General features: G+C 47.7%; 1 protein-coding gene across 1 annotated transcript in view; it reads left to right on the top strand.

The window, feature by feature from the left end:
* Window positions 1-26036, top strand: part of MYO16 (myosin XVI) — a 587020-nt gene that overhangs the window by 474686 nt on the left and 86298 nt on the right. Inside the window, exon 28 of the mRNA XM_032881053.1 lies at window positions 17212-17314. Coding sequence (XP_032736944.1) covers window positions 17212-17314 — 103 coding nt within the window. The remainder of the gene's footprint in view (window positions 1-17211; window positions 17315-26036) is intronic.

Here is a 26036-nt window from a genome sequence, read left to right as displayed (position 1 = left end):
CCACAAATGCACAGCCTCCCCTACATCAACACCCCTCAGCAGAATTTTGTTAAATCTCTCTGGATGTTTTTATGAGTGTGAAGATAAGTTATTTCCATGTTTATCGTCCCGTCGGTGAACCTGCCCTGACCTTCATCCTCACACATTGTCCGTGGTTTACAATACAGGTCCTTCCTGGTGCGCATTCTCGCCTTCATTTATGAAAGACATTTAGATAAGGTGAAATATTGTAGGTTGACATGTTTTTTCTGCTGGTATCTTAAAGGTACTACTTCTCTGGGTTGTACTCTTTCCAAGAAGTCGGCTGTCATTCTTTGCTCTTCTGTGTAAGATTTGTCTTTTTCCTTCCTGTGTGCTTTTACAATTTTCTCTTTTTTACTGCTTTTGAGTAATTTGAGAATGATGCAATTTGGTGTGATTTTTCCCTTGTTGCTTGTGCTTTGGGCTAATCAAGCTGCTTCAATCTGTGGGTTTCTAGGACCTGTGAGTTTACAGGTTTCATAAAATCTGGAAAATTTTTGTCCATAATTTCATCAAATATTTTTTCTATCTACCCTTTTATCTCCTCTAAGTTAGATGGTACAATTCCATGTGTATCAGATCTGTGGGTTTGTCCCACAGGCTCTCATCACTGATTAGTGAAAATCACAGATGTTCATCAGTTTTTAGCCTTGATTTTGTTTCATTTTGGATAGTTTCTGTTATTATATCTTCAGGTTCACTAATCTTTTCTTCTGAGATGTCTAATCCACACTTTTGGTTCAGATACTGTAATTTTCATATTTAGTTCATTTTGGATTTTTCAAAAACCCTTCATGTCTTTCGCATTATATCTTTTAGTATCTGTCTACTAATTCCACTGTCTTCCATTTCTGGGTCAATGTTGATTGATTAATTTTTCTCTTTCTTATAGATAAGATTTTTCTGCTTCTTTGCATGCCTGGTAAGTTTTGATTCAGTACTAGATATTACATGAGTTTCACATATTTTTGTATTTCTATAAATATTTTTGAGTTTGGTCCAGAAAACAATTAAGCCACTTGGAAACAGTTTCTTGTTTTGAGGCTTTGCTCTTATGTTTTGCTAGGTAGAACTAGAGCAGTATGTAGTCTGGGGTTCATTATGCCATACTAATTATGCAAAATAATTAACTTCTCTATCCAGTGCCCCATAAACTGTGGATTTTTTCACTCTGGCTGATGGGAACCGCCTTCCTTGTGTCTCATCTTTGCCTTGGGATGGTATTCTCTCCTCCATTTGGGTAGATCTTCTCTGGGACTTAGGTAGTTTATCCATATGTGAGAACAATATTCTACTAGAGACTTGAGTGGGGCTCTGAAGGTCTCTGGAACCTTCTCTTGGTGCGCTGTCTTTTCTCAGACTATCTTCTCTGTGAACTGAAGCTACCTTGGCATCCTTCATCTCCCAGGGCCATACCTCAACTCAGGGAAAGCCCTGGACTTTACTTGGAGTCCCTCTTTGGGCCACAGTCTAGAATCTTCCCTCATGAAGTAAACTGGGAGGTCTTAGGACTTACCTTATTTGTGCTCTCTCAGGGATCACTACCTTCCCTGACTGGTGTTCAGAGCATACCCTGAGAACCATTGCCTCACATACGCTGTCCAGTTTTAAGTTGTTTGAGGATGGAGGGTAAGACCCGTCACTCTTGCCCCATCTTGACTTGAAAACAGAAGTCTGTGAATTCATTTTTAATATTGTTTCCTACTAGATGGGTACTTTATCTATTACATTGTTCCTGGGCTATCTTGTGAGCACCTATAATCTGTCCTTAAAACAGAGAACTTCTGAAAATGAGAGTATTATTTGAAAACGTGTATTTAAGATAATTTTGATGGTTCAGATAATGGTACACTTTTCTCCTTTGATTATTCAGATTATGTATACTAATTTTTCCTAAACAGACTTGTATTTCTGTATAAAAATTAACATAGAGCAGCTGGTATTTTATGAAATGATGATGCTAGACAAGAGTTTGGGATAGGAAGTGGAGGCGAATACTATATTTGTTTGAATGTGCATGGGATTTTAATTAAGCTAAAATTAAGCATGTTAGAAATTGTCCAGGAAGCTGATGACTTTCATTCTTATTCTTAGGGAATTCATGGGTTGGACGTCTCTAGGACCAAAATGGTCAGAAATGCATATTTATGTACAGGATTCTAAACAGGCTTATGAGCATTCTGCCCCCCATCCCATGCCAAAAAATGTTTTGGCTCAAGAAGAAAAAAGTGCCACCTGCTAGGTCAACAGTAGAATTTCAAGACTTAGCAGGAAATCTCCTATTCTCTTATTGATTATCGACCGGTACTTTATGCAGGTAAACCCTGAAACATCAACAAATTCCTAAGACATTCCAAAAATTAATAAGTAATGAGATTAGGAGGATATGCCTTTTTTAAAAGTACCTTTATCTCAAAATCTTTACAGCAACCATTACCCTGCAAATACTGCTGTAACCATTTATCAGACATGGATAGGAAGAAGGCTCAGAAAATTAAGATTTAAGGACATACCTCTGGCCTTTACTATATTTCACTGTCATTCTTTTACAGTGATCAGGGAAATTATAGATATAGATGTAGATACAGAGCTATGTTTCAATAATTTATCTGTTTCAAAGAAACAAATGTCCTGATGAAGACAGACCTTGAAAGATATGAACTATAAGTATGATTTTTATGCATTCTTTCAGAATTCTCTTACTTTATTTATTGAAATATTTAAAATTAAGAAAATAATAAATAAGATCTAACAAAGTAAAACGTTATGTAACACAGGTACTTTATTTCCTTCAAAATGTTTTTTTTTTTAATTTCTTGCCCTAAATCTTACCCAAGTGCTCTCCAAAGACCCAGAAGCTTGAAAGCTCAAAGACATTACTATGAAAGTTATTAATTCGATTTGATACTGAGTTCCTGCAGACTCCCTGTGGCCATTCTGAGTGTTGGGGTTATAAAGATGGGAAAGTCTTGCTCAGGTCTAGAGTACCTCCCAGTTGAGTTGGAGACATAGACTCACCAGAGGATTGTAGTTCATCATCGGATCCTGGGAGTAAAGCCTGTTACCTCGCCAGATGAAATCAATCATAAGGAATTCCTAGAGGAGTCTTGAATAGTGATGAGAAATAAAGTTATTGAAGGAGAGGATAACAGAAACCTCAGACTTAGAATGAGACCCAGGCTGGATAAGATTAATCTCATTAAAAGGAAGAGGTGAGAAGCATCATAAGGTACAGGGAAAGACATTCTTACTGCATAACCTAAGAATGAGCATAGAAGGAAAAAAAGGAAGCAAAGAAAATGATAGCAGGGAGAAAGGCAAGGCCTATGTATTTTAGGATATAGGGAATTTATGCTGTTGCAATAAGCATTAAGTGTTTAGAAACAGGAAAATAATGTAGTTTTCTTTTCCTTTAAGTAAGATAAGGGGACAGCATACTGTGGCTCACAGACCAAACTCTTGTTAGCAACCTGCTGATTAAATACAGTTTCTCTGGCACCGAGCACATCTATTTGTTTCTTCATTGTCCTTGGTCACTTTGGTGTTACCAAGGCAGAGCAGAGTAGTTGTGATGCAGAATATGGCCCACAAACCCTAAGCATTTACTACCTGCTCTTTATAGAGAAAGGTTGCTAACCCCTGAGCTGGATCTCCCTGGCATAGAGTTTTTCAACCTTGCCCCTTGACGTTTTGGGCCATATATTATTGTAGTGAGTTGGCCTGTGCATTATAGAATGTGGGAGCATACCCAGACTGTACCCACCAGCGTTCAGGAGCCCTCTCCCCAACCCCACCCCCATCATGACATTGAGAAAAGTCCCCAGACCCTCCAAAGGTTCCCCAGGAGGGAAGACTCACCTCTGGTTAAGAACTATTTCCAGCAGCTAAGTGGAGTTTGGTTTTAAGTAAACATGATCGGAGCTAAAGTTAAAACACTGGAAAACTGGACAGACCTAAAAGATGCCAATGAAAACCAAAGTGTTTTGGACACGAAAGCAGTATCACTTAGTGACTATAAACGTGCGCTTCGGACAGGTGAGGAACGAGGGTGGCTTTCTGAGGTCTAGCTTGCATTACAGCCTGGTCATGGTGCCCATAACCGAGGGAGTAACAGCAGAGGGGAAGCAGGTGTGGAGGGTTGAGAAGGAGGCTGATTTGGATGCAGTGGGTTAGGGTAACGATGGCTAATGGCTACTGAATATGTATATTTGAAGTCCGTAGATGATAGCTAGTGTTGTAGATGAAAACCAAAGAGCACCGTGTCTGAAAAGCGACAGGGATACAAAGCCTCTCGAAACTGGGACCAGAAGGGTTTGTGTGGTGGAGAGAACCAGACATATGGAGTACAGATTGTCCACCACATCTTTAAATTGGGGAATGACTCACTGAGGGTACCAGGAAGAAGAAACACCGTGTGGATCAAGGCGTGCGTGATAGTGAAGAACTTTCAAAAGACAGAATGAGATGAGGGAAAAAGAAAGAGAAGAGATTGCGGTTAGGCATTCCATGCCATCAAGGGAACGCTGTAAAGAGAGTCACCACTTAAAGCTGGCCACAGCCATGTTTAAGAACAGTGCAGGCGAGCAAGATGCTTAGCTCAAATGTTTCGCAAGGGCGGGTTTCCTAGGAACCTCGCCCATGTATGGACGTCGCACTTGGTAGGTGGTGATTATGGCAGCTGGAGAGGGTTTCCAAGACCACCAGCATTGCAGCAAATCCTTGCATCAATCTGTGGGAGAGGTAGGGGGTCTGGGATTGAATTCCTGAGGCTGTAGCCTGTGTCTTTTCCTTCCGTGCTCACACGTGGGATACGCCGTTCTGAGCAGCACACATCTTAGGCATTACATAGGGACATAGGCTTCGAGTTGGTCTGCTCTGTCACTCTCACTGAAGTTCATCTACTCGGCAGTCCTGTTTTTAGACAGTTGAAAGTGGTTTTAAATAAATTGGCCACAGACTTCTTTTAATACCAGTCAGTCTGAACGTGTAGACGCAGCAGCAGCATCTGAGGAAAAGGGGTACTTGAGAAACTTGTAGCAGGGAAGAAGAGGATGAGAGCACCAGGAGGGCACATCCAGCAGGGACCGCAGCCTGGGGAAGGACCCTCTGCACAGCAGACCCCTCCCCGTGACCACACCGGCTCCTTTGCTCCCAGCGGCCACCGCCAACCCAGCCCTGCCTCCTCCCTGCCTTTTCGGGGGTCAGCGAGAAACCCGCCAGTCACCCCCAGCTGGAGAGGGCGACCAGTAGACAAAAGCAGTCAAACCCCTTAATATGTTAGAAATAGAAATAGGGAGATGACTGGCTCTGGAATTCTGCATTCACCTTGGTGACTATTAAAATACGCTACATAACAGCACAGTCACTGGTTTTTATACATTGGTGTGAGGGGGTGGTCACTGGAAAGGCAATATCCTTTCATTATCATTAAAATAATACTAAATATTTTAAAAAAATATTTAATGATATTTGGCTTGTAAATAAAGATGCTTACTTATACGAGACTATGATAGATTTCATGACGTTAAAATAATAGTTAAATAATCATTAAAATTTTATTTTCTCCCACTTCCTCATTTCTCTTTTCTTCTCCTCCTTCCTTTGCCTGCTCACTTAACAATAGTTTGTTGGCTGTTTTCAACATGTCAGATATTGTGAGCTACTTTAGGGATGAAAATATGGAACGTCTAGAACATTCCATCTCAGAAGCCAGGGAAATGACAAAGACCGTGTGGGGCAGTGTGTTGCTGACAGCATCTGCACCAGGCAGTGGGGGGAATCCAGGGAGGGGGCCCCCAAGATTTCTTGGAGTCGTTGACATCGAGCTGAGGTTTGAAAAAGGTTTGCAGTTGTCTGTGCAGGCATGTAGGGGAGCACAACAATGAAGAGAATGGTGGGTTTAATACATTTTAGTGTGGCGGAAGGGGGGGACCCTCACGGCTGGGAGGTATTTAACCAGGGAAAGGCAAGGTAAGGACGACACCACGAAGGACCCCACAGCGTGTGTGCCGAGGATGGAGAGTCCCTGCAGGGTGTTGATGAAACAGTGGGCAAAACTGAGCGGACAGGGTAAGGCAGGGATATTCAGGTCCTGGTTGATGACGGAGCTGAGAAAGAAGCCTGTGAGGCTTTCTGGAGAGAATTTAAGCGAGATGAAGGGGAGGTCAATCATGTCAGAGCCGGACATGGAGGAGCAGGTCTCAGCGGACTCCAGGTTGCATGTGAGGAGGTGGACGCGTGGCGGGGCCCGTGGAGCAGGATCAACGGGGAATGTGTGGCAGGAGGGGGCGTGGGAACCCCTGGGCTTCCAGCATGGTCGGGAGACCTGACCTGTGCCATCCGGCAGGCCATTCCCCGTGCTGGTGTGCAGTACAGGCAGGTGATGATGGAGTTTTAGAGGCACATGAACTTCCCATCATTAGTTCATAAATGCTAGCGGCAGCCTTAGTGCATCTGAGGTGACTCGGGGAAGATGTCCCAGGATAGCCGGAAGCAAGTGCAAGAAAGCACACATGCGTGGTAGCAGGACGGAGGGGCTGGCCAGGAAGGGAGACCGGGATGCAGTGGTCCCGTGGGAGGGAAGCCTTGGGATGGCAGGACCCCGGGGGAAGCCGTGTCAAGGAGGGAGAAATGGGTGGTATTGGGTGCTGCACAGTGATCAGGTTATACGGGAACAGAGAAATGCAGCGGGAGGAGAAAACCCTGAAATACAGTTACTGGATCTGATGTATAAAATGGTCGCTATCTTGACACATGGGGTCTCGACAAAGTGGTGCGTTTGGAAACAGAGCCCGAGTGCCGAGGTTGGAGACCATCCCGGGACAGAGAAGTGATTCAGCTTTGACTGTGGCTGGAACGCAAACCCACCCCTGCTGAAATCCGCAACCCCGCACCGGATTGTGGAGAATTCCGCACTTAAGTGTCATTTTTCAAAAAGGTAAAATCAAGACTCTTGTACCAAGATAAGGCATCGCAAAGATTTTATTCAGCTTCTTAGGAAAAGAGGGAACTAATCAGGTGTTAAAGCCAGTTCAAGTGAAAATCTGATTTACGCAGATTTATCTCCTCTACTGACAAAATTTCTTTGCACTGCCAAGACAAATGTCATCTGTGTGGCTTTGGACAGGAATTGCTGGTGTTCTCAGTTTCCTGCGGCTTATGTTCTAGCCCTCCAGAGCTGTAACATAGCTTAGTTGAAAGCAATGACCCATCACACCTCTACGAATCTAAGTAAATTCCAGGGGTCCCCTCGACAATGCCCAGCATTCAACGGAGAGGACTCCCAAGAACAAGACGGTGTCTTGTCCACCATTGCTTCCGGTACTGAACTACTGCACAATTGTGTTAATTTTAATTTATAATCCTCAAAGGAAGTAATGTAAGAGGTGAACCCCAGGCAAACCAGCTTTCTAAGGGTGTGTACGTCAGAGCTGTGTGGTGTGTTAGTGGACGTGAAGAGACTGCTCATTTGTTAATGCCTATTTTAATCATGTCTCTCTTTTTTTAAGATTTTATTTATTTGAGGGAGAGACGGAGAGTGCATGTGTATACACACACACAAATGTGGGAGTAGGGGGAGGGAGAGGGCCAGGGAGAATCTAAAACAGGCTCCACACCCAGCGCAGAGCCCAACGTGGGGCTCAATCTCACGGATCTCATGACCCTGAGATCATGACCTGAGCTGAGATCAAGGGTTGGACCCTTAACTGACTGAGCGACCCAGGCACCCCATTCACGTCTTTTCTTAAATTAAAACTTTAATTAAATATATCAGTACCTATCAGTGATAGGTAAATTAAAATTTCTCTGCAGTATGTACTTACGATGGGATATTATTCAGCCTTAAAAGTGAAGGAATTGCACAGATGAACCTGGAGTTTCACAGAAACACAAAAAAGACAAATGCAGAAAGGCAAGTACTGTATGAGCTCACTTCCATGTGGAATCCAAAATAGTCCAGCTTGTCAAGGCAGAGAGTAGGCTGCTGGGGGCAGAGGGAAAGGGGAGAAGACAAAGGGCACAAAGTTTCAGTTCTGCAAGGTGAGTACGTCCTACAGACCCGTACATCATCATGCCTACAGCTAACAATACTATATTATATACTTAAATTTTTTTCTAAGAGGGTAGATCTTATATTGCATATTCCATTCACAAATAAATACACAAAACAGAACTAAAGAGGGTGGGAGGAACTTTCAGAGCGGATGGGTATGTTTATGGCATAGATGGTGGTGATGACATCATAGATTTATCCTTATTTCCAAACTGATCCAGTTAAATACAGTAAAAATGTACAGCTTTTTTGTCAGCCATACCTCAGCAAAGTGGTTCTAAAAAACATAACTACGGTTGACCCTTGAACATGTTCAGTGTGGGAGTTAGAGGCGCTGAACTCCATGCAGTCAAAAGTCTGAGTATAACTTTCAACTCCCCCAAACTACCAACAGCTTACTGTTGACTAGAAGCCTCACCAATACCGTGACGGGTCGATTCACACGTGTTTTCTGTACGTATTATATAATGTATTCTTAGAAGGAAGCAAGCTAGAGAAAAGAAAATGTTGTTAAGAAAATCAGAAGGCAGGGCACCTGGGTGGCTCAGTGGGTTAAGTGTCTGCCTTCGGCTCAGGCAATGATCCCAGGGTCCTGGGATCCAGCCCCACATCGGGCTCTCTGCTCGGCGGGGAGCCTGCTTCCCCCCTGCCTGCTTTCTGCCTACTTGTCATCTCACTCTCTCTGTTAAATAAATAAAATCTTTAAAAAAAAATAAAGTGTCTTTAATAAAAAAAGAAAAAGAAAGAAAATCAGGAGGCAGAGAAAACACACAGCGGCACACTCTGAAAAAAATCTGTGTCAGCGGAGCCACGTGGTTCAGACCCATGTGGTTCAGACGTCACTGCGATCCTCTCTGAAATCAACCGACATGATTAGGTGCAGACACTGATCTCCAAGTCATCATTCAAGCCTGTCACAGACTCTCAAAGTGGATGTTCAAGAGACAGTTTCACTGTTACTGAAGCCGTGGGATCGCGGTGCAGGTCCAGACTGTTCTGGGGAGGAGCAGAGCCATTCTCCTTTGTGATCTGCTACTGACTCATAAGGACAGTGACATTCTGAACAGCAGGTTCATACGGCAGTAAGTAACTCACTCGATGTCTGAAATAGGCATAAACTTACTGGAATAATAAAACTGGTGTTAGCTACCAGTCTCCATAAAATGTTCTAGCCATGTCCACGGAGAGGATTGCCCTCTGTTTGACAGGAAGAGAAAACAACGGAATAACAAAACTTTCTGGCCAACAAATTGACCTGCCTTGGTTTCCTGTCCCTACTCAAAAAATAGATGGTCACGCTGACCCCGGTAGGTCTTTGAAAGGAGGAAATTGCTTTAAAAATGGGATAATTTTCCCCAAACTGCATAGCTTAAAGAGGTCTCTCATTTAAAGGCTTGAACAACCAATGAGCATCTGTTCTTTCAGTTTAACCCAATGAGCTGTTCTTGTACCTGATAAATACAGGCTGCGCCCGCGCCAGTAATTCTGCAAAGCACAGAGGAGGAAGGACACAAGCCTGTCCGGTCAGTGCAGGCCGACCGTGCTCAGGGACCTCCCGGGCGCGGGTCACGAGCCCAGGAGCTACAGCAGTGGGGTCTCTGACCATAACCGTTATCTCAGCCCCATCACAACTTCAGCACCCCGAAAGGGCACGGTCTTCAGTGCCCCCCATGGGAGATGACTCTGGAGTGCCAGGCGTGCCCGGGTGGGGTTTCTGTGTAGGAAAACACTCAAGGGCTCTATCCGGAGCGAACCCAAACCTGGCTGAGGTCAGTGGTAGCCCTGCAAAGGCTGCTTAGGAAACGCAGCTCCGTATACATTCCCCGCGGGGACTTTCTCATTCGGTGTTTCCCTTTCATCCCTTTTTGGAATACATAGGACAGCAATTCAAATGAAAGGGAGGGACCAGACCTGAAGAAAGAGAACTTGAGAGCCTTGTCATGTAAATTCTTAGCAGATGTTCTGAATTCGTTTCTTATCCGCCTGGCGGTACTGGCTGATCCCGGGAGCCTAGGTCTAGTCTAGCATTCCTTTTTTTTTTTTTTTTTAATTCACCTCCTCCTGTGTCGTCTGGGGTGGGAACCCCTGGCCTGATGACACAGATGCGTGAGTGAGTCCCCTGGGATAAGGCTGCGTCTCCAGGCGGCCGGGCTGCGGGGCCACAGGCTCAGGCCCCAGTTGCTTCCCAGGAGGGAGGCTACTGAGGGTTTGGGCGCATCTGGAATCCCGGCCTCATTCACACCCACCGCCCTCGCCCCACGGGCGCAGCTGAAGCACAAGCAACGCCCGCACCTTCTCCAGAGCTCACAGAGGGCCAGCGGCACGAAGCCCGGGGACTTTGCGGTGACTGGGAAGGGCTCGCTAAGCCTCTCGGGAACTGCAGGATGCCTTCACCCCTGCGTGCCACCTCCTCCCTCCTCGTGGGACGCTCTCCACGGTGCTGTGCGAGCCACACTTTGAGTGTGAATGTTGGATGCTGTGTTTTAGTCTTAACTGATAAATGCCTAACAATGATGGCTGTGATGACATTGAAGTTATACCGTAATGTTATCAACATCATAGTAGCAGAAACAGCTCCCACCCCCACCGGATGAGGTTGAGAGAGAGAGGGAGAGACAGAGGGAGGGAGAGAGTAGGAGGGAGGGACGGGCGGTGGGGAGAAAGGAGGAGAGAGACAGAAGAAGGGAAGGAAAGAGAGAGAGGAAGGAAGAGAGAAAAGGGAGAGAGACAGGGAGGAAGAGAGAAAGGGACTAACCCCAAAGCTGAAGACGTGGAACGTGAGGGATGACCATGGAGTCAGGCTTTTCCAGGTTGTGTCTTAGCGATATTCCTCATTTATATATTATTCTGCCCGATAGTCCCCTTTGTCCTCTCAAGCCCAAAAGCAAAAGGGGCAGGGGTCTCATTTTACCTCATCTCCCATATTCCTTAGTAGAAGCCAGATTAGCCCCTAGCCCTGCTATAAACTACCTGAAGGTTTCACACGGCTCTGACCAATGTCCTGGGATTTTGAGAATTCCGTGTCGATGTGCGGAAACCTGGCATCACACCTAGAATTTGTAGGCATTTTGTTACTCTCCCTCCCTCCATCTCTCCTGCTCCCCTGCTTCATTTCCAACGCTGGAGATCCGCCCACGGCAGGGTGGGAGGCCCCTCACTCCGCCAGCAGATGGCCCGGTGTGGGCTGTGGGGTGACACGGCGGGGCAGGAGGGCGGCTCTTCCCAGCACCTCCCCACTCTTCCCGAGGACTGTCCTCCTGGGGCTCTTGAAGTGAAATGCCACCGTGTCTTTGAATGGCGCGTCCGTGTTTCTAAAGATGATGGCAACCTATTTGCCATAATTTGGAAAGAGCTGGGAAGTCAGTCTTGACCAGTGGCCTCAGGAGGAGGTCTGGGACTGTCCTACTGCCTTTTTCCTTTAACCGAGTCATACGCAGTTCCTGCTGAGCATGGAGAGGCTTAATGTGGATCCCAGTAGATGTGAGAAAAAACTCACGTCCAGAGTCCAGGCCTGCACTGTCCAGGAGGCCCCAAAGCTGTAGTAGCAGACATCTGTGTCCCCTTCCTGTCCTTCCAGTAAATAGCCAGGAGCAGTCGTGGGTAGGCGGACACAGGAGATGCCCCAGGACATGGATCAGGCTGTTGAGCCTCAGGCAGAGGGCACAGCAGGTGCAAAGGAATGTGGGAAGGCCGGACGGACGTGGAGCTGTGGGAAGCTGGGAGAGGACCAGGCCAGGTGACGGGGGTGCGTGAGGTGAAGGCTCCGCACGGGGGGCAGGCCCGGCCCTCCGCAGGACGGAGAGCTCAGGGGACGAATGCCGGACCAGCTGCCACGGGAGGTGGGGGCTTTAACCCCGAGTCACGGGAAGAAGAGAAAGAATGTTCACACTTAGGGAACACGATGCATTTTTGTGTGAATGATGATTTTTAGCCACTTTTTCTCTTTGCTTTCGCGTCGTCTTTAAAAGAAAAAAAAAGTGCCCCTCTTTAGTTGAAAGGCCCTTCTGCAAAGCCTGTCTCTCTCTGCCTCGTTTCTCTTCCTTCTCCGCTCCCCCCACGTCAAAGTAGATTTTATTTCTCCCCCAAGCCCTCTGTGCTCCTTTTCCTTCCTACTTCTCACTATTTTCATGATGCATGTCAGTCCCGTTGCTAGGCAGCTGTTCCGCTCAACCCACCACTCAGCATTCTGAATGCTGGAAATTAGCCCCAAATAGCTAGAAAATCACCCCTCCGCACCTGCACTGTGTGTGCTGTGGGAGCTAGCATAGGAGCAGCAAAACGAGCGGTCCCGGCAAGTCCGCACAACAAGGCAGATGCATCCCCGTTCCAGTGCAGACAGACAGCCTTGTTTCTGGCAAGGTGGAAAGCCCTGCGGTGCCCTATGGGGAAGTCTCAAGGAGATGGTTCTAGAAGAAACCCCATCGTTGTCCTATCAGAGCTAAACAGGAATGAACCCAATAATCTGGAGAAAAACAGCAGTACTCCCAAATAAGCATGAGCAGAACGTAGGCTTTGTGTATTTCTATAAATGTTGCCTACGGGCTCTCTGGTTCTTCTCTGACCCTGAAGAAGAAAACCCCCCAAATACTTCGCTTGGTTGTACCTGCCCCTCGAGCCGTTGACCTTTTCCTTCATCCATGCTACGAGTCACCAGAGCCCCGAGCTTATGCCCCCACCCTCTGCTGCGGTCTCGGTGCCATCCGCTGCCCTTCCACTCCTTCTTCTGCCCTTCCTGGCTGCCTCCCCCTCCTAACCTCCCCTCTAGGGCTCCAGCAACACCCCCTCTCTCTTTCCGTGGATTATCCCGTCCCATCCCTGAGGGATGAGGTTAATGGTGCTCCCTAAACCTCATTTTGTTGTTCCTGACTAAATAAAATAGGGCCCTTATAAGAAAATTTCATGAGGTCTTGAATTAAAACTACATCTTTTCTGAGATATAATTTTGGCCGTAAAGGTCATCCATGAGCATAGGCAGTCAAGTGAGAGGGTCGCTTTGCCCATCCTGGTAAGCTGCGCATGTCTTGGCAGGGTACCTTGCTCGTAATTGGTGCTTAATAAATATTTACTGACCAGAATTAAATTTTAAGGGGTTTAGAGACCAAAACTTTCACAACAAAATTGTGCTCGAGTGTGAAGAGACGAAGCCAATATTCAGCACACAAACCATGTCAGAGAAACTGCATTTGAGATGGGGTTTGTTGTTGTTTTTAGTGGTTTTGTTGTGTTTTGTTTGTAAACATTAGCTCGATACACATACCTTGTATTTTTCTAAGGAAGTGACTCTACGGTTCCATAGTGGGCTTCTTACAGGAGTCAACTGAGTCTCTAGTTTGTTTAGCCGCCTCTGTGGTCACCCCGTAAACTCTGTTTTGTCTCTAAGCTCACGAGAAATAGCACGTCCACGTTCTCCTTGAAGCTATAAGGAAGGATCACTTTGGAAAAGACAAATACTTACCACGTCCCTTAGGTTCTCCTGCACACGTCTCAGTCATCTGCTCTGCCCTCCCTCTTCTGCTTCTGTCTGCCCCGCTCAGACCGCGGGGACCCCGAGCGAACACCACAGACGACAGGGTCCTTCCACGATTTTTGCCAGCGACCGGGATGTCTGTTATGATTCCCGAGTCACCCTGTGCCCGGTGGTGCGTGTGGGTTGAGGAGAGTTTTCGTACTTGAACCCTTGGTGTCCAGAGGGTACTTAATGACTAGCCTCCTGGGCTGCGGGAAGGGCCTCTGGAGAGACCCCCAGGCTGTCCGTCCACTGTACATGCCCACGCCCGGGCTGCCAGCTCCTGGGGACCCTTCTGGAGTCCCAGGGTAGGACCCATCTGCTCAAATCACTGTGTCCTGGGGCTCTCAGGGTCAGAGCCGAGGGCTTAGAGTCACCTGCAAGGTCACCTCCTTCCTGTGAATCTGTCCCTGGACCTTTCCTCGGCCTTCTCTGCTCCAGCTGCGGCCGCTGCCCTGGGATTGCTCACACGGGCGCACACGACCCCACTCAGGGCTTGTGGGTCTGCTGTTCCCTCAGCCGGGGTTCCCGTTCCCTGGAGGGCCCCACAGCTCCCTTCCCTGCTGGCAGATACCTGCTCTCAGTGAAAACTCTCCTGTCCCGTTTTTCTCCGTCTCTCTCGTTGTATCTGACATGGCTCCTCATCTGTGTTTCTGGTCTTCCCGTCTCCATCACAGGATGGAAGGATCCTCATCGGACGCATTCTGTGTGCATATCTTGTGCTCAGCCAGTACTGCTGTGCATGTTGGCTCATTGATTGAGCCCAAAAGAATGAGCCCGGGACCCGGGCTCTGGACATGGAATTAGATCCCAGTGATTCCCTCCAACCCGAACCAGGACAAGGCAACAGTGAGCTGTTCAGGAGACTTGACGTTGACATCTTCGAGTCAGCTGATCTGTCTCAGACACGGGCAGGTACCAGCCTGAACACAGAGCTCTTCGGTGGGTCGAGGATGACAGAGGCTGAGAGGGTGCAGGGGATGGAAGCTTCGGAATCCCACGTCCAGTCACACCTGCACTCAGCACCCACACACTGTCCCAGGCTCCTTCTTAACCCCTTGGTCTTGGGTTGGAGTTTCTGTGAGATCCTGATTTAGCTCAGTGATTGACCTGGGACGCTACCCAGAGATGACACGCATGTTCCAAATAGCAAGATGTTTTTAATTACACTAAAATAGAGGCCCTCACTCGGGATGATGCGTTTGTCTTTTCAGTTGAAATGTCAGAATTATACCATTTTAGATGTCACAAGAAGAGTATAAAGCGAGGGGAAAAGCCCCCGGTGTAAGATCTTTGTTCTGATGGATCGAACTGTCTTCAGATACTTGAATTACGTCAGTTCAGTTTTCCGCGATAATGAGCGGAGCTCCAGAATGAGACAAATGTAAGAGAATAAAAAGATAATTTGAGTGATTTCATTTCATTGTGCGACTCTGGCTAAATGGTAGGAACGTGCTGGCTTTCCTGAGTGCTTGAATGAGTCTGTAGTTCATTCTGAGCTGAGTTTCCCGTCAGAGCCCAGCCCCCCGCGGGTCGGAGAACCTGGAATTCTCTTCTCTGCAGGCCTGGTGTGCTGCTGATGCCCAGCGACAACCTCTTCTGTCTCTCACGCCCCAGCCCTTCCCTTTCCGCTCTAGAACCATCTGGGGCCAGCGGCTTGTTGGTTCCTACCTACACCGCGTCAGTGGTGGCTGAGAGACCGAGATGGCCCGTTATACACCTAATCTGTATCTGCTCACTGACGTGTGCCTGTCACATGCCCACAATTCCGGAGGGCCCACCCCACTGCCCTCTGCACACAAAACTCCCAGTCGTGGCCCTTCACACACACACACACACGCACACGCGCACACGCACACGCGCACACGCACGCGCATGCACGCCCCATTCCACCCATTGTGTCTGTTCTCTTCTACCCTGGAGACACCCTTATCTCTCCTGCAATGGCCACACACTAAGACCAGTAGACGAGATAGACACCAACTCCAGTGCCTATTGCATAGGAAATCCCATTCTTGCCGCGTATTAAAAAAAAAGAAAAAGAAAAGAAAAAAAACCACGGAATACTTCCGTATCCCACAGATCACTTCAGTCCGTTTGGTGTGATCCAAATGTGAGCGATATTTTTCCCGTCCTTGCCTCTGGCACGCTCCTGTTCACGTCCAGGCTCTGCTCCCTGCTCTTTTCACGCCCTCCTATGCCCTGAGTCCGATACAGGAGCAAAATTCCACGCGTGAGAAGGAAGTGTTGTGGCTGACGTTGATGCATTTCATCTGACGTGTGGCTACCGAGATTAGGATCGTTGTCGGCCCAGGTCGACTAACAGACTGAGGGCTCAGCGCTGACGCTAAGGATGGAAAAAGGAAATAAATGTCTGCTACTGACAAATTCACAATAGGTGTGTTTCTCGGAGTGCTTTCTACGCCAGACCCACGGTGACTACGACGGTGCCCCCCCCCCCGTGCTGGGCACTCCCTGCATGCGGACACTGACAGAACCCTAGAGGGGGAGCACTCTGGGGTGGCGGTCGGGGGGCACAGGTCCAGGGTTCTCCTGGCTGCTAAGAGGGAGCCTGGTGGATACGGGATACAAACGGGGAAGCGATGCACTTCCTTCCTTGCTTGCTCTAAGGAAGCAAATAACTTGTTTTAGAAATTGCCAAATTTGCTGCAACAAACTTCAGATGGAAATCAAAGACATTTTACAGTAAGTCACAGAGAACTTAAGTGATTTACCTTTGGGCATTAAATTCCCAAAGCAGCCCAACGTGGGAATCGTAAACACAGTCCAACTAAATGCAATTACACGAATCCTTGCCTGTTTCTTCTTCTCTGTCCCTCCCCCTCCTCCTCCGCCTCCCCTCCCCTTCCTCCCTCCCTTCCCCATCTTCCTCTTCCTCCTTCTCTTCTTCCTCCATCTTCTAACACAGTTTACCTCCACGCCAGGTTAAATAACGTGCATGCAAGGGAAATTTTACATCGATTTTTTAAGTGGCTGGTAGAATTTGAAGGGCATTTAAAAAATCCATAAAAAACCATTATATTGCCATGGATTTCAGCTCAGGAATGTCAGTTATTCAGAGGAACTTTCAAATAAATAAACAAACAAATGTCCTTCCAGAGGATTGATAATACCCAATAGGTAACATAATGGGCAGAGCCACTCTAGATCCCACTTGAATAAAACGTCCAGATGTTCTGATATCCACATTATAGATTCTTACTACCTCTAGGTTCATTTCAAATGGTCATAAGAAATTCTAAGATTTCTTAAAAGGCATATTTTTAAGAGCATTCTAAATATTTACATGAAAACTAGGAGTTTTCTTTCCTTCAGTTTCTTCCGTTAAATGGTTTCCGTCAGTCCGTGATAACAGTGTTAAACCTGCGTTAAAGGATTGAAACACGTATTTGGCTCATTTTAAAAACTCATCCTCACGTGGCAGAAGAGGGTTATTTCGTGGTTGGACGAGGCTCAGTGCACGGCGGATGGAGACTTGGGGGCTCGGGGGGTCAAGTGGGGTTTGGGGACGTTTTAAGAAAGAGTGAGACCGAGATGACCCTGCTGGACGGAAGAAGCATTTGCTTGACACACTCAGTCACGGCTTTCGTGTCCCTGCTGCTTTCCGCAGGTACAAGCCGCTGGCCCATACGCTCCCGGGGGAGAAGCAGCCACTGTCTGCCGCGGAGAAGTGTCGCCTCGTTCTCCAGCGGTGCAAACTGCAAGGCTGGCAGGTGAGTGACCAGCGGGCGACTTGGCGTCGTGGCTCGGGATTCCAACGAACCAGCCGGGTCCCCGTGGGTGCCAGCAGCCTCCGTAGCAAAAACGGGAACGCGTTTGCGACGAGCCACTGGCGTGGTCCCTGGGAGCATATGGGTCTTTCGGATTTTCCCGTTGTCGTGTGTGGTGGCGGACATGCGAGGGGGGCCCGCGGGCTCCCTCCACGGCATGGACGAGAAGTTCGTGCCGCATGTCGTTGGCCCGTGTGTCAGTCCCCTTGTCACTCGGGCTTTCTAAGGGAGTGAGCAGAGAGCAGACGAGGGAGTTGGTTTCTTGGCCCCTCGCCTGGATTCTGCTTTCTTCAGACCCGCTCCCTGGCTCGTCCAGGGCTGGGGGCCCCTGTTTGTTGCTTCTCAGCTGCCACACATGCGAAAGGTCACGGTCCCTTCTACCTCACTCCGTGGCGAAAGGTTTGTGTCTGGAAATATTCAGTCTTTCGTGTGACCCCTTGGTTGGCAGAGTCCAGGGGCCCGTGGGAGCGAGAGCTCCTCCTTCCAGAAGGAAAAACTAACATGACACAGAAGAGCCTGAGGGGGGCTCCCCAGAAACAGCGGGGGACAGTTCTGATTTTGTTCAGCACCTGAAACAACATCAGAATGTTGTCTGTGATGAGTGTGGAGAATGGGAGGTTCAAAACTTCTGAAAGCATTTGGGAACGTCCTAGCGATTCAGGAATGGGAAACAGAAGAAAGACGCAGACGTCAGGAGGCCCGGGATGTCTCCAGCCACAGAACAGCAGAACGCGCCCACGTGGCAGAGAGTGTGGCAGCCAATCGCTTTGGCAAAATTAACAATTACCAAAAAGCAGCCATAAATGTCACGTTGAAAAGCCGTGGGGCATCTCCAAGAGACAACATAAGATAATAGACGAGGCCAGAGATGCGGGCTTCCCTTCTGATGGTTCCGAATCACTGGTTGTATGTGGCGGCGTCCACTCTAGGTTGACACAGGGGGGACCGTGGGGCTGGCATTGGCCCTTCCTGCATCTGCGGCAAAGGACATGGAACCTGGAATGTCACACTGATGACTGATGACTCCACTGTCTGTGCTGCCCAGTCTCTCTCTCTATTATCTTCTTTCCTTTTCCTTTGTTTTCAACTAATAATGGGACGAGCTTTAAATAGTCTGAAGGCGGAGGCGCATGCGGTCTGTAGGAGTCGTGTACTCAGAGATTGGATTGGAAAGGGAGTGAGGGGGAGTCACTAACGTGGGACGTTGTCCGCTCACCGCTCTGGAGCCGGGGGCAGGAGAGGCGGGTTCACAAACAGAATGGTGACACGGGCTCCAGGAAGCAGACGTCATCGTGACTGAATCACTGCTGGGATTTTTAAGTCTTTGGGCAGTAGTGGTTCCTGAACACATAACTCTGAGATTTTCTTGTATTTTTTTCCCTTTAAAGTATATTCCGAGGGACGCCTGGGTGGCACGCTCGGTCAAGGGTCTGACTCTTGGTTTCGGCTCAGGTTGTGATGTCAGGGTCCTGAGATGGAGCCCTGCGTCAGGCTCTGCTGAGCTCGGCGTCTGCTTGAGATTCTCTCTCCCTCCGCCCCTCCTGCTCGTCCTCTTCCCATTCTCTCTCAGAAAAAGAAGAAGAAGAAGGAGGAGGAGGAGGAGGAGGAGGAGGAGGAGGAGGAGGAGAAGGAGAAGAAAGACTCACAGATAAGGATAATATGCTTTATTAATACTGAAAGGCAGCATGGGTTATGGAGAAAAGGCGAGGGCGTCTGGAAGAGTTGTTCCCCCAGCAGGTGGTAAGCCCGGTGTGCGACACACATCAGTCCTCTGATCGGGGTCCCACACAGGTGCCTCCTGACAGCCATTCCTTCTGCACCACTGTGTGAGCTGGGACACTCGAAATCGCAGCTGGGGGAGGTATTATATTGCAACACGTTGGAACTTTGAAGAAGTGCATCAAAATAAAAAACGGGGACGGGTTCCCATTTCACTGCACTGGTCTGTTTTCCCCACTCCTTCACTCCCCAAAAGGAGACTAAAAATATGGGACAAAGGAAATACATGAACCCTTTTACTCTCTGTGTGTTGGGTTGTGTGTTCTGTAGTGAGTTGGTAGGAAAGACGGCTTTTTCAGCTTCTCCAAAACGTAACTTCTCGTGTACTTTCTACGGTAAGACAGATCCTTGACTTCCTAGAAATAAAGCTTGTTCATGTTACACTTTTTTTTTAAAGATTTTATTTATTTATTTGACAGAGATCACAAGTAGGCAGAGAAAGAGGAGGAAGCAGGCTCCCCGGGGAGCAGAGAGCCCGATGCGGGGCTCGATTCCAGGACCCTGGGATCATGACCTGAGCCGAAGGCAAAGGCTTTAACCCACTGAGCCACCCAGCGCCCCTCATGTTACACTTTTATGCTAGACAGAAAGCAAAAGAATTTGCAATTAAATAATTTATTTAATTAGAAAGAGAGAGCGAGCAAGCAGGGCACAGGAGAGGGACAGAGAATCTTCCACAGACTCCATGTCCCGTGCAGAGCCCCAGGCCGGGCTCGATCTCATGACCTGAGCCGAAATCCAGAGCCACGTGTTTAACCCACTGAGCCACCCAGGTGACCCAGCAGAAGAATTTTTTTAAAAACATCATTTACTCCTGACCTGGAAAGTCAGACTCGCCAGTTTCAAAAGCAAAGCGTGTGAGACGTGTCCTTTGCTGCTGGAGGAGTGGCTCTGACTCTCCTCCCAGCGGTGAACCAGGACGCGTCGACCGCGGAGCCGTGGAAGCCGCAGTGAGGTCCTAACGGATGGCTGTCGTTTTGGAGCACGATTCCCAAATTACCGAGAGTCACGATGTGTGTTTCTATTAAGCAGTCAGTGTTCATCCTTGGGTCTGAATGGTTAGTGGGAATTAATAGTCCCTCATGCCCATATTTTTAAAAGCCGCGCTAGGAGCCAGCAGGGATCAGAGCCATCTTTACTGTGGGAAACTGCGCGGAGCGTCAGCTAGAAATTCAATTCTCTTCGCTAAAAATACGATGAGCCTCTTACTGCCGCTTTGATGGGTCTTGGAGGTGTTGGTAGCGGGCGCTTCCGCTCTCCTTTACATAGATCAGACTCTGCGCAGGGAAGCCTTGGAGGCGTCAGCAGGGAGTCCGAGCCCCATCTTCTCCCACTTTCGTACATTGTAGCAACGCGTCCCCTTCTGTTTCAGAGGCAGAGAGAGACCTGCCCCTTTCAGTGCTGTTGGGTTTGTTTACTGATTGATTCTCCGCCGGAGTTGTGGGTCTGGAGTCAGTGTGGGAGGCCCTGGAAATGTTAATATTTTATGCATGATGAGAACGCGTTACAACTATTCACGGCTTTGGCCTTCTTTGAGTCAAACCTAATAACAAGGGTACGCGGAGAAAGGGAGTCGGCTGGGTGAATGGTAATGACCTCGTTTGAGATAGGAGGCGATGGAGCCCTGCAGATGGGCGTGCTGATCAAGGGACCAGGCGTGGGTAATGCTTGGTTTCAGCGGAGGGGCCGTCCTGCCGAGACCCGCATCTGCGTCTTGCTGTGGTCTTTCCACAGCATTTGACTGCATCTGTATCTTTTAATGTAACCATCTGAAGCGCTTCTGTTCAGATGACACAACTTGAAAGGCAAAGGTTCTGCGGCGCAGCGTGAGCTTTGATCAAAGGCACGTATGGATCTCTTTACGACTCTGAGCAGATGGTGGTCTGTGTCTTCTTACGCTGGTCATTCACCTGGCAGGTGAAGGAGAGTCACAGGGACAGCGGCCCGTGGCAGGTCGGTTCTGATCGCAGTCGTTCTTACCCAGACCGTCAGCCAGTGACCCCCACGTAGCACAGTGCTTTTGGACTCCCCTTCCTAACTGCATCTTGGGGGAAAAGGAGGAGAAGGAGAGAAGGGAGAGCAAGAGGAGAAAGAGAAGATGGAGAGGGAGAGCTGGAATCAAGCAAGGATTCTCGGGGTGGTTTCACTCCAATCCATCGCAGACCCAGCCGCCGCTCCGACCGTCCCCAGGCAGCCCCGGGGCGGGAAGGAGTTCTGGGTGACAGTCCTGGAGACGGAGTCAAGGTGACACTGGCTTCCAGCTCAGGACTTGAGCAAGGGCAGTCTTAGAATAGTCGTCATAAGCCGTTTTGGTAAACCCCCAGCCTAAGGCTGACGGGCCCGCTCCCTCCTGTCTTCGGACTTCCCAGCACCCGCAGCTCTCCAGAACGCTCGCTCCCTCCTCTCTGCTCTCTTCTCACCCCTCAGGTCGCACACCTTCTCTAAGGTTGCTGATGGTCTGTCTGTCACCCGGGATTGGTGTGTGTCGAGTTTGCTCCTGCGTCCCCAGGACAGGGGGCAAAGGGGAAGGAGGCGCGGTAGACGGTAGCAGATAAGTCTTGGTCCCTAAGAAGCGGCCAAATCATACTATACATTTTACATGGATACACAAGTGTTTAAGACTGTTTACAATCTGGAATAATTCACCACAAAAACCTGAGAGTGGTAATATCTAGGGCATTGTTTGGAGACGACAGTCAGAAGTGCAGCCTATCTCTATGATTCGAAGATAAATGTGTTCATAAATTACTTTCTGTAGTTTGGAATTATTTTTAAAATTTGTTACCGCCCCATAAGTACAACTTAAATAGAATATTATGTAGGGTCAAATTAATTATCTTGAACATTTATGAAAAAGACGTGTTAGTCGCACTGACTCTGTTTTGCTCCAAAGCGTTTTTGCCTTCGAGTGCTAAGTAACCTGTTGTATTTTCCGCCTCACTTCTTTTTTTTTTTTTAAGATTTTATTTATTTATTTGACAGAGAGAAATTACAAGTAGGCAGAGAGACAGGTAGAGAGAAGAAGGGAAACAGGCTCCCTGCTGAGCAGAGAGCCCGATGCGGGGCTCGATCTCAGGACCCTGGGACCCTGGGATCCTGACCTGAGCCAAAGGCAGAGGTTTTAACCCACTGAGCCACCCAGGCGCCCCGCCGCCTCACTTCTTAAAGGACCCTCCCACCTCCTGTCACAGGATTCCAACTGCTCACCACAAGTGTTGGCAAACCCACTCGTGATGCTGTTCTCTTAACATTCTCAACATCATGGCTTTCACATCAGGTGCTTTTGTTTTGAACAAAAGTGAAAAATAATCAGGATGTAGTGGTAGCTGCCAAGGAGTCCTTCTTGCTGGTGGTTTCTTGTTCGGGTAGACAATGAAATGACATATTTTTTAAAATATGGCAGCCTCGTCAGCGCCTCAGCCTTATTTGATGGTGGATTTACACCAGTTGTTTGAGGAGGAGCGGAAGGTTCTGGAAGTAAGCTGAGTAGACTCAATATGACTGACTTACAGAACTTTTGTGAGAGCCCCATGTTATTTCTTGCAGGATCTCAGTTTTCTCTGTCGCACCAGGTACAGTTTTCTTGATGAAACAGAGTCTTTAGATTACTTCATTTGTGGAAAAAATACAGAGAGCTTGAATTAAGTCACAGAGTGAAAACAAGTTGTGTGGATCTGAGAGTTATTAACTTTCCGTTGTTTGTTTTTAGCAATTATTCTGATACGTGCTCTATCTAAATACGTCCATTTTTAGTTCAGTTCTACTTTCAGGCGCCTTTGAAAATAATCCCTCCAAAGCTATGCACATGGAATCAACCGCTTTCGGCCCTGGTTTCCCCATGCCACGGAAAAGTGACTGGCAGGCACTTAGGCCCATGTGGAACATGCTTGTTTTGCTATGTTATGTCATTTATGTAAAGTGAAAACTTTTGAAACTACTAATTCTAAGTGGAAAAATAAATGGTATAATCTGATTTTCACACATTTTATATGAATCAACTGGTTATAGGATGATTTTTTTCTGTGTAGTTATTTGAATGCTATATTCATTTTAAAGCCATCTGGTGGGATGACGAAGGGAGAAACAAATCTGTCGGCGTCCGTCCCAGCGTGGCTAGGGGCGCCATTTCCCAACACAGAGGCTCGGAGCGCAGGGCGAGTCAGTGCGGGGGAATGGCTGGCCCGCGTTGGGGAAAGCTCTCATGGAGAAGTTTCACTGTCCCTTCAGTCATGTTCTGAGGGCTTTGGGAAGTTCTGTGGGAAGGCAGGGAGGAGAGTTCTGTGAGGGGAGGCTCCTCGAAGCAGGGGCGCATGGTAACTGTTGCTGGAAACCCTGAAAGGAGAAGTTGAGAGAATGTGACATGGCATCAGGATGAGAAGGCAGACTCAGGAAGACTTCTGGTGACTTAGTCATGACTGGACAGGCAGAAAGTGAGAAACAGAATGGGAACTTCAGCTTCCTCCCAACTAGCCCACGATACAATGGCTACTTTCGTGTGTGTGGGCATGTGAGTGTAAGAGAGAAAGTGACAGAGAGGGGCAGAGGGACAGAGATCCTGAAAGAAACAACCAGGGGCTCTCACAAAAGACAAACCCCAAATCCTAGTGAAATACACTTTTCCTATTTGTGTTGGTTCACTAACAAAAAAATTGCAAGAATTATTTTCTTTACCATCATCTTCTAGTGCGATTTTCACAGGGTGGCCTAGATTTCATGGCACGTCTCCATAAAATATATGATCTTTGAAGGAGCCCCTCTTACAGTGCTGAGCATTGCAAGATTAACATTTTACCATAACATTAAATAAAATCAGTTGGATGAAGGATTTATTATTTCATTAATCTAAAATAGTACAGTAGAGAAAAGATAATAAAAGTAAGAGCAAGAAACTGTTGAAGTTTTAAGCACCTTCCACTTTTTTTACATCTTCTAAGACAAGACAATGGTATTAGAGCCCTTGGCTCTTATTAGCACAATAAATTAATGGTTTATAACCTTTGTTTTATTTCTCAAGGAGCACTTCATAAATCAGCTGTAAGTACAGGCTAGAAAATAGCCTGTAAAATTATTCTTTCTCTCACATCCCTTCCCTTTCTCTAGAATTATTAATGCTGAAAATAATAAACGTTAGGGATCTTAGAGTATCTCTTGGTACTATGTGCCTTATAAACTGAGAATTACTATATCCATACACAATATTGACTTTCTTTTTTCTCTTGTACTAGACACACACACACACGCGCACACATATGAACACATTTGTGTTCTAAAAGTAGTGTTTATTCTTGATAAGGAATTTGAAAAATAGTGAAAATTAAAGAAAAAATAGAGATCACCCATCGTCGAACTACCCAGAGATATGTACTCCAAAGGTTGGGTGTGTATTTGCTGACTCAGCTTTTAAAAATAATATTACAAAGTCTGATCCCTGGGCAGTGTGTCTCCTCTTTCACTCTGAACTCCACTGAGGAAAACTCTCACGTCTTCTTCAGATATATCTTTCTAGATACAGACAATGTTTATTGTCATGTGTGTGTGTGTGTGTGTGTGTGTGTTTCACTATTACATTCCCAACGGCGTCTGGCACACAGTAGATACTGAACATGTATTTGCTGAAGGCATGAATAACTGTACTGACTACCACATTTTTTCTTGGGAAATGAAGGAGTCCACCATCAAGCCTTCCCGACGTGGCAGCTAATTCACAGCATTCCTCTCAGCTTCCTTGCACAAAGGGCTCAGTGTAGTACCTGCACTTAATAACTGGTCAGGGAAACGTAGCCGTGCCTATTCCTAATCCAGCTCTCATCACCTACAAGTCCAGTTCACTTCCTCCAGCTCTGGGATTATTGGCCGATTGAGTCAACAAGCATCTTTTGAGCACCCCTGACGTCCCTGAAGCTACACGAGGAGATACGGTGCATTGTGAAGGTGGAATGCCGTGGCCTTCTTCCACAGGCTTGCAGGCTAGCAGGGCCGAGAGGGGGAGGGGGAACCACAGTCAACTAATGGAGAAGGACAGGTTGGGATCCGTGCTGGGAAGGAACCCACAGGACCCGGGTTTAGAGAGGCAGTTGTCATGAAGAGCATCTCTACAATGAACACGTGTCGGCTGAGATGTGAAGGTTGAGGAGCAGGAGGCAGGGTCCAGGGCGGGAGCCGAGGGTGCCACCCCCTGAAATAAGTTCAGCTGAGGGCTGGGTGGGGAGGAGGCAGGCTGGCTGGAGAACCAGCACCTGGGAGACAGGGGAGAGAACGATGCCATGGGGCAGTGTTTCTCAACCTTATGCTTTCATTATCACTGCACTAGGGAGGAAAATTAATGAGAGAAATTACTAACAAATCGATTACTGGGAAGAGTAAAAAATATTCTTCACTCTGACAGTGACTTGTGGTCCTCCAGAGCTCAGTCCTCCGGGACAGTCATTAACAATTGCCTGACAGTTACTAAAAAGTGGAGGTTCTGTCCATGCCTTACCCAGTGCTCCATCTCGTGTGTATCGATCTGGGGTTATTTAGTCCTGCAGCAAGCCTTTATTAAGCACCTATTGGATGCCTCAAACCTTGTAATAGCCAAGGATTTTTTTGCTGATCAGGAACCGGGTTCACCCTTTGGGGACACCAAGTCACCACCTTGAGAATGAGGCTTAGCAGTGAGCAGAGACCAAGGCCGTGGGACCTTGGTTGCATCAAAACACCACGTTCTGTTTCAAGTTCACCATGTAGCCATCCATAAGCTTCAAAGAGGATAGTGAGGTGACCTGATTTATGCTTTAAGCATGAACCAGTGTGTTGCCGGATGCAAGAGCAGGGCTGGGAAGCCAGTGCACACGGCCTGCAGCAGCAGAGGTAGGAGGGACATGGGCAGCCGGTGCAGGGAACGGAC

This window comes from Lontra canadensis, unplaced genomic scaffold (assembly GCF_010015895.1).
Source record: "Lontra canadensis isolate GAN:19392208 unplaced genomic scaffold, GSC_riverotter_1.0 scaffold73, whole genome shotgun sequence".
Lineage (NCBI taxonomy): Eukaryota > Metazoa > Chordata > Mammalia > Carnivora > Mustelidae > Lontra > Lontra canadensis.
The sequence above is the reverse complement of the archived record's forward strand: the minus strand, read 5'-3'. Positions and strand labels throughout refer to the sequence as shown.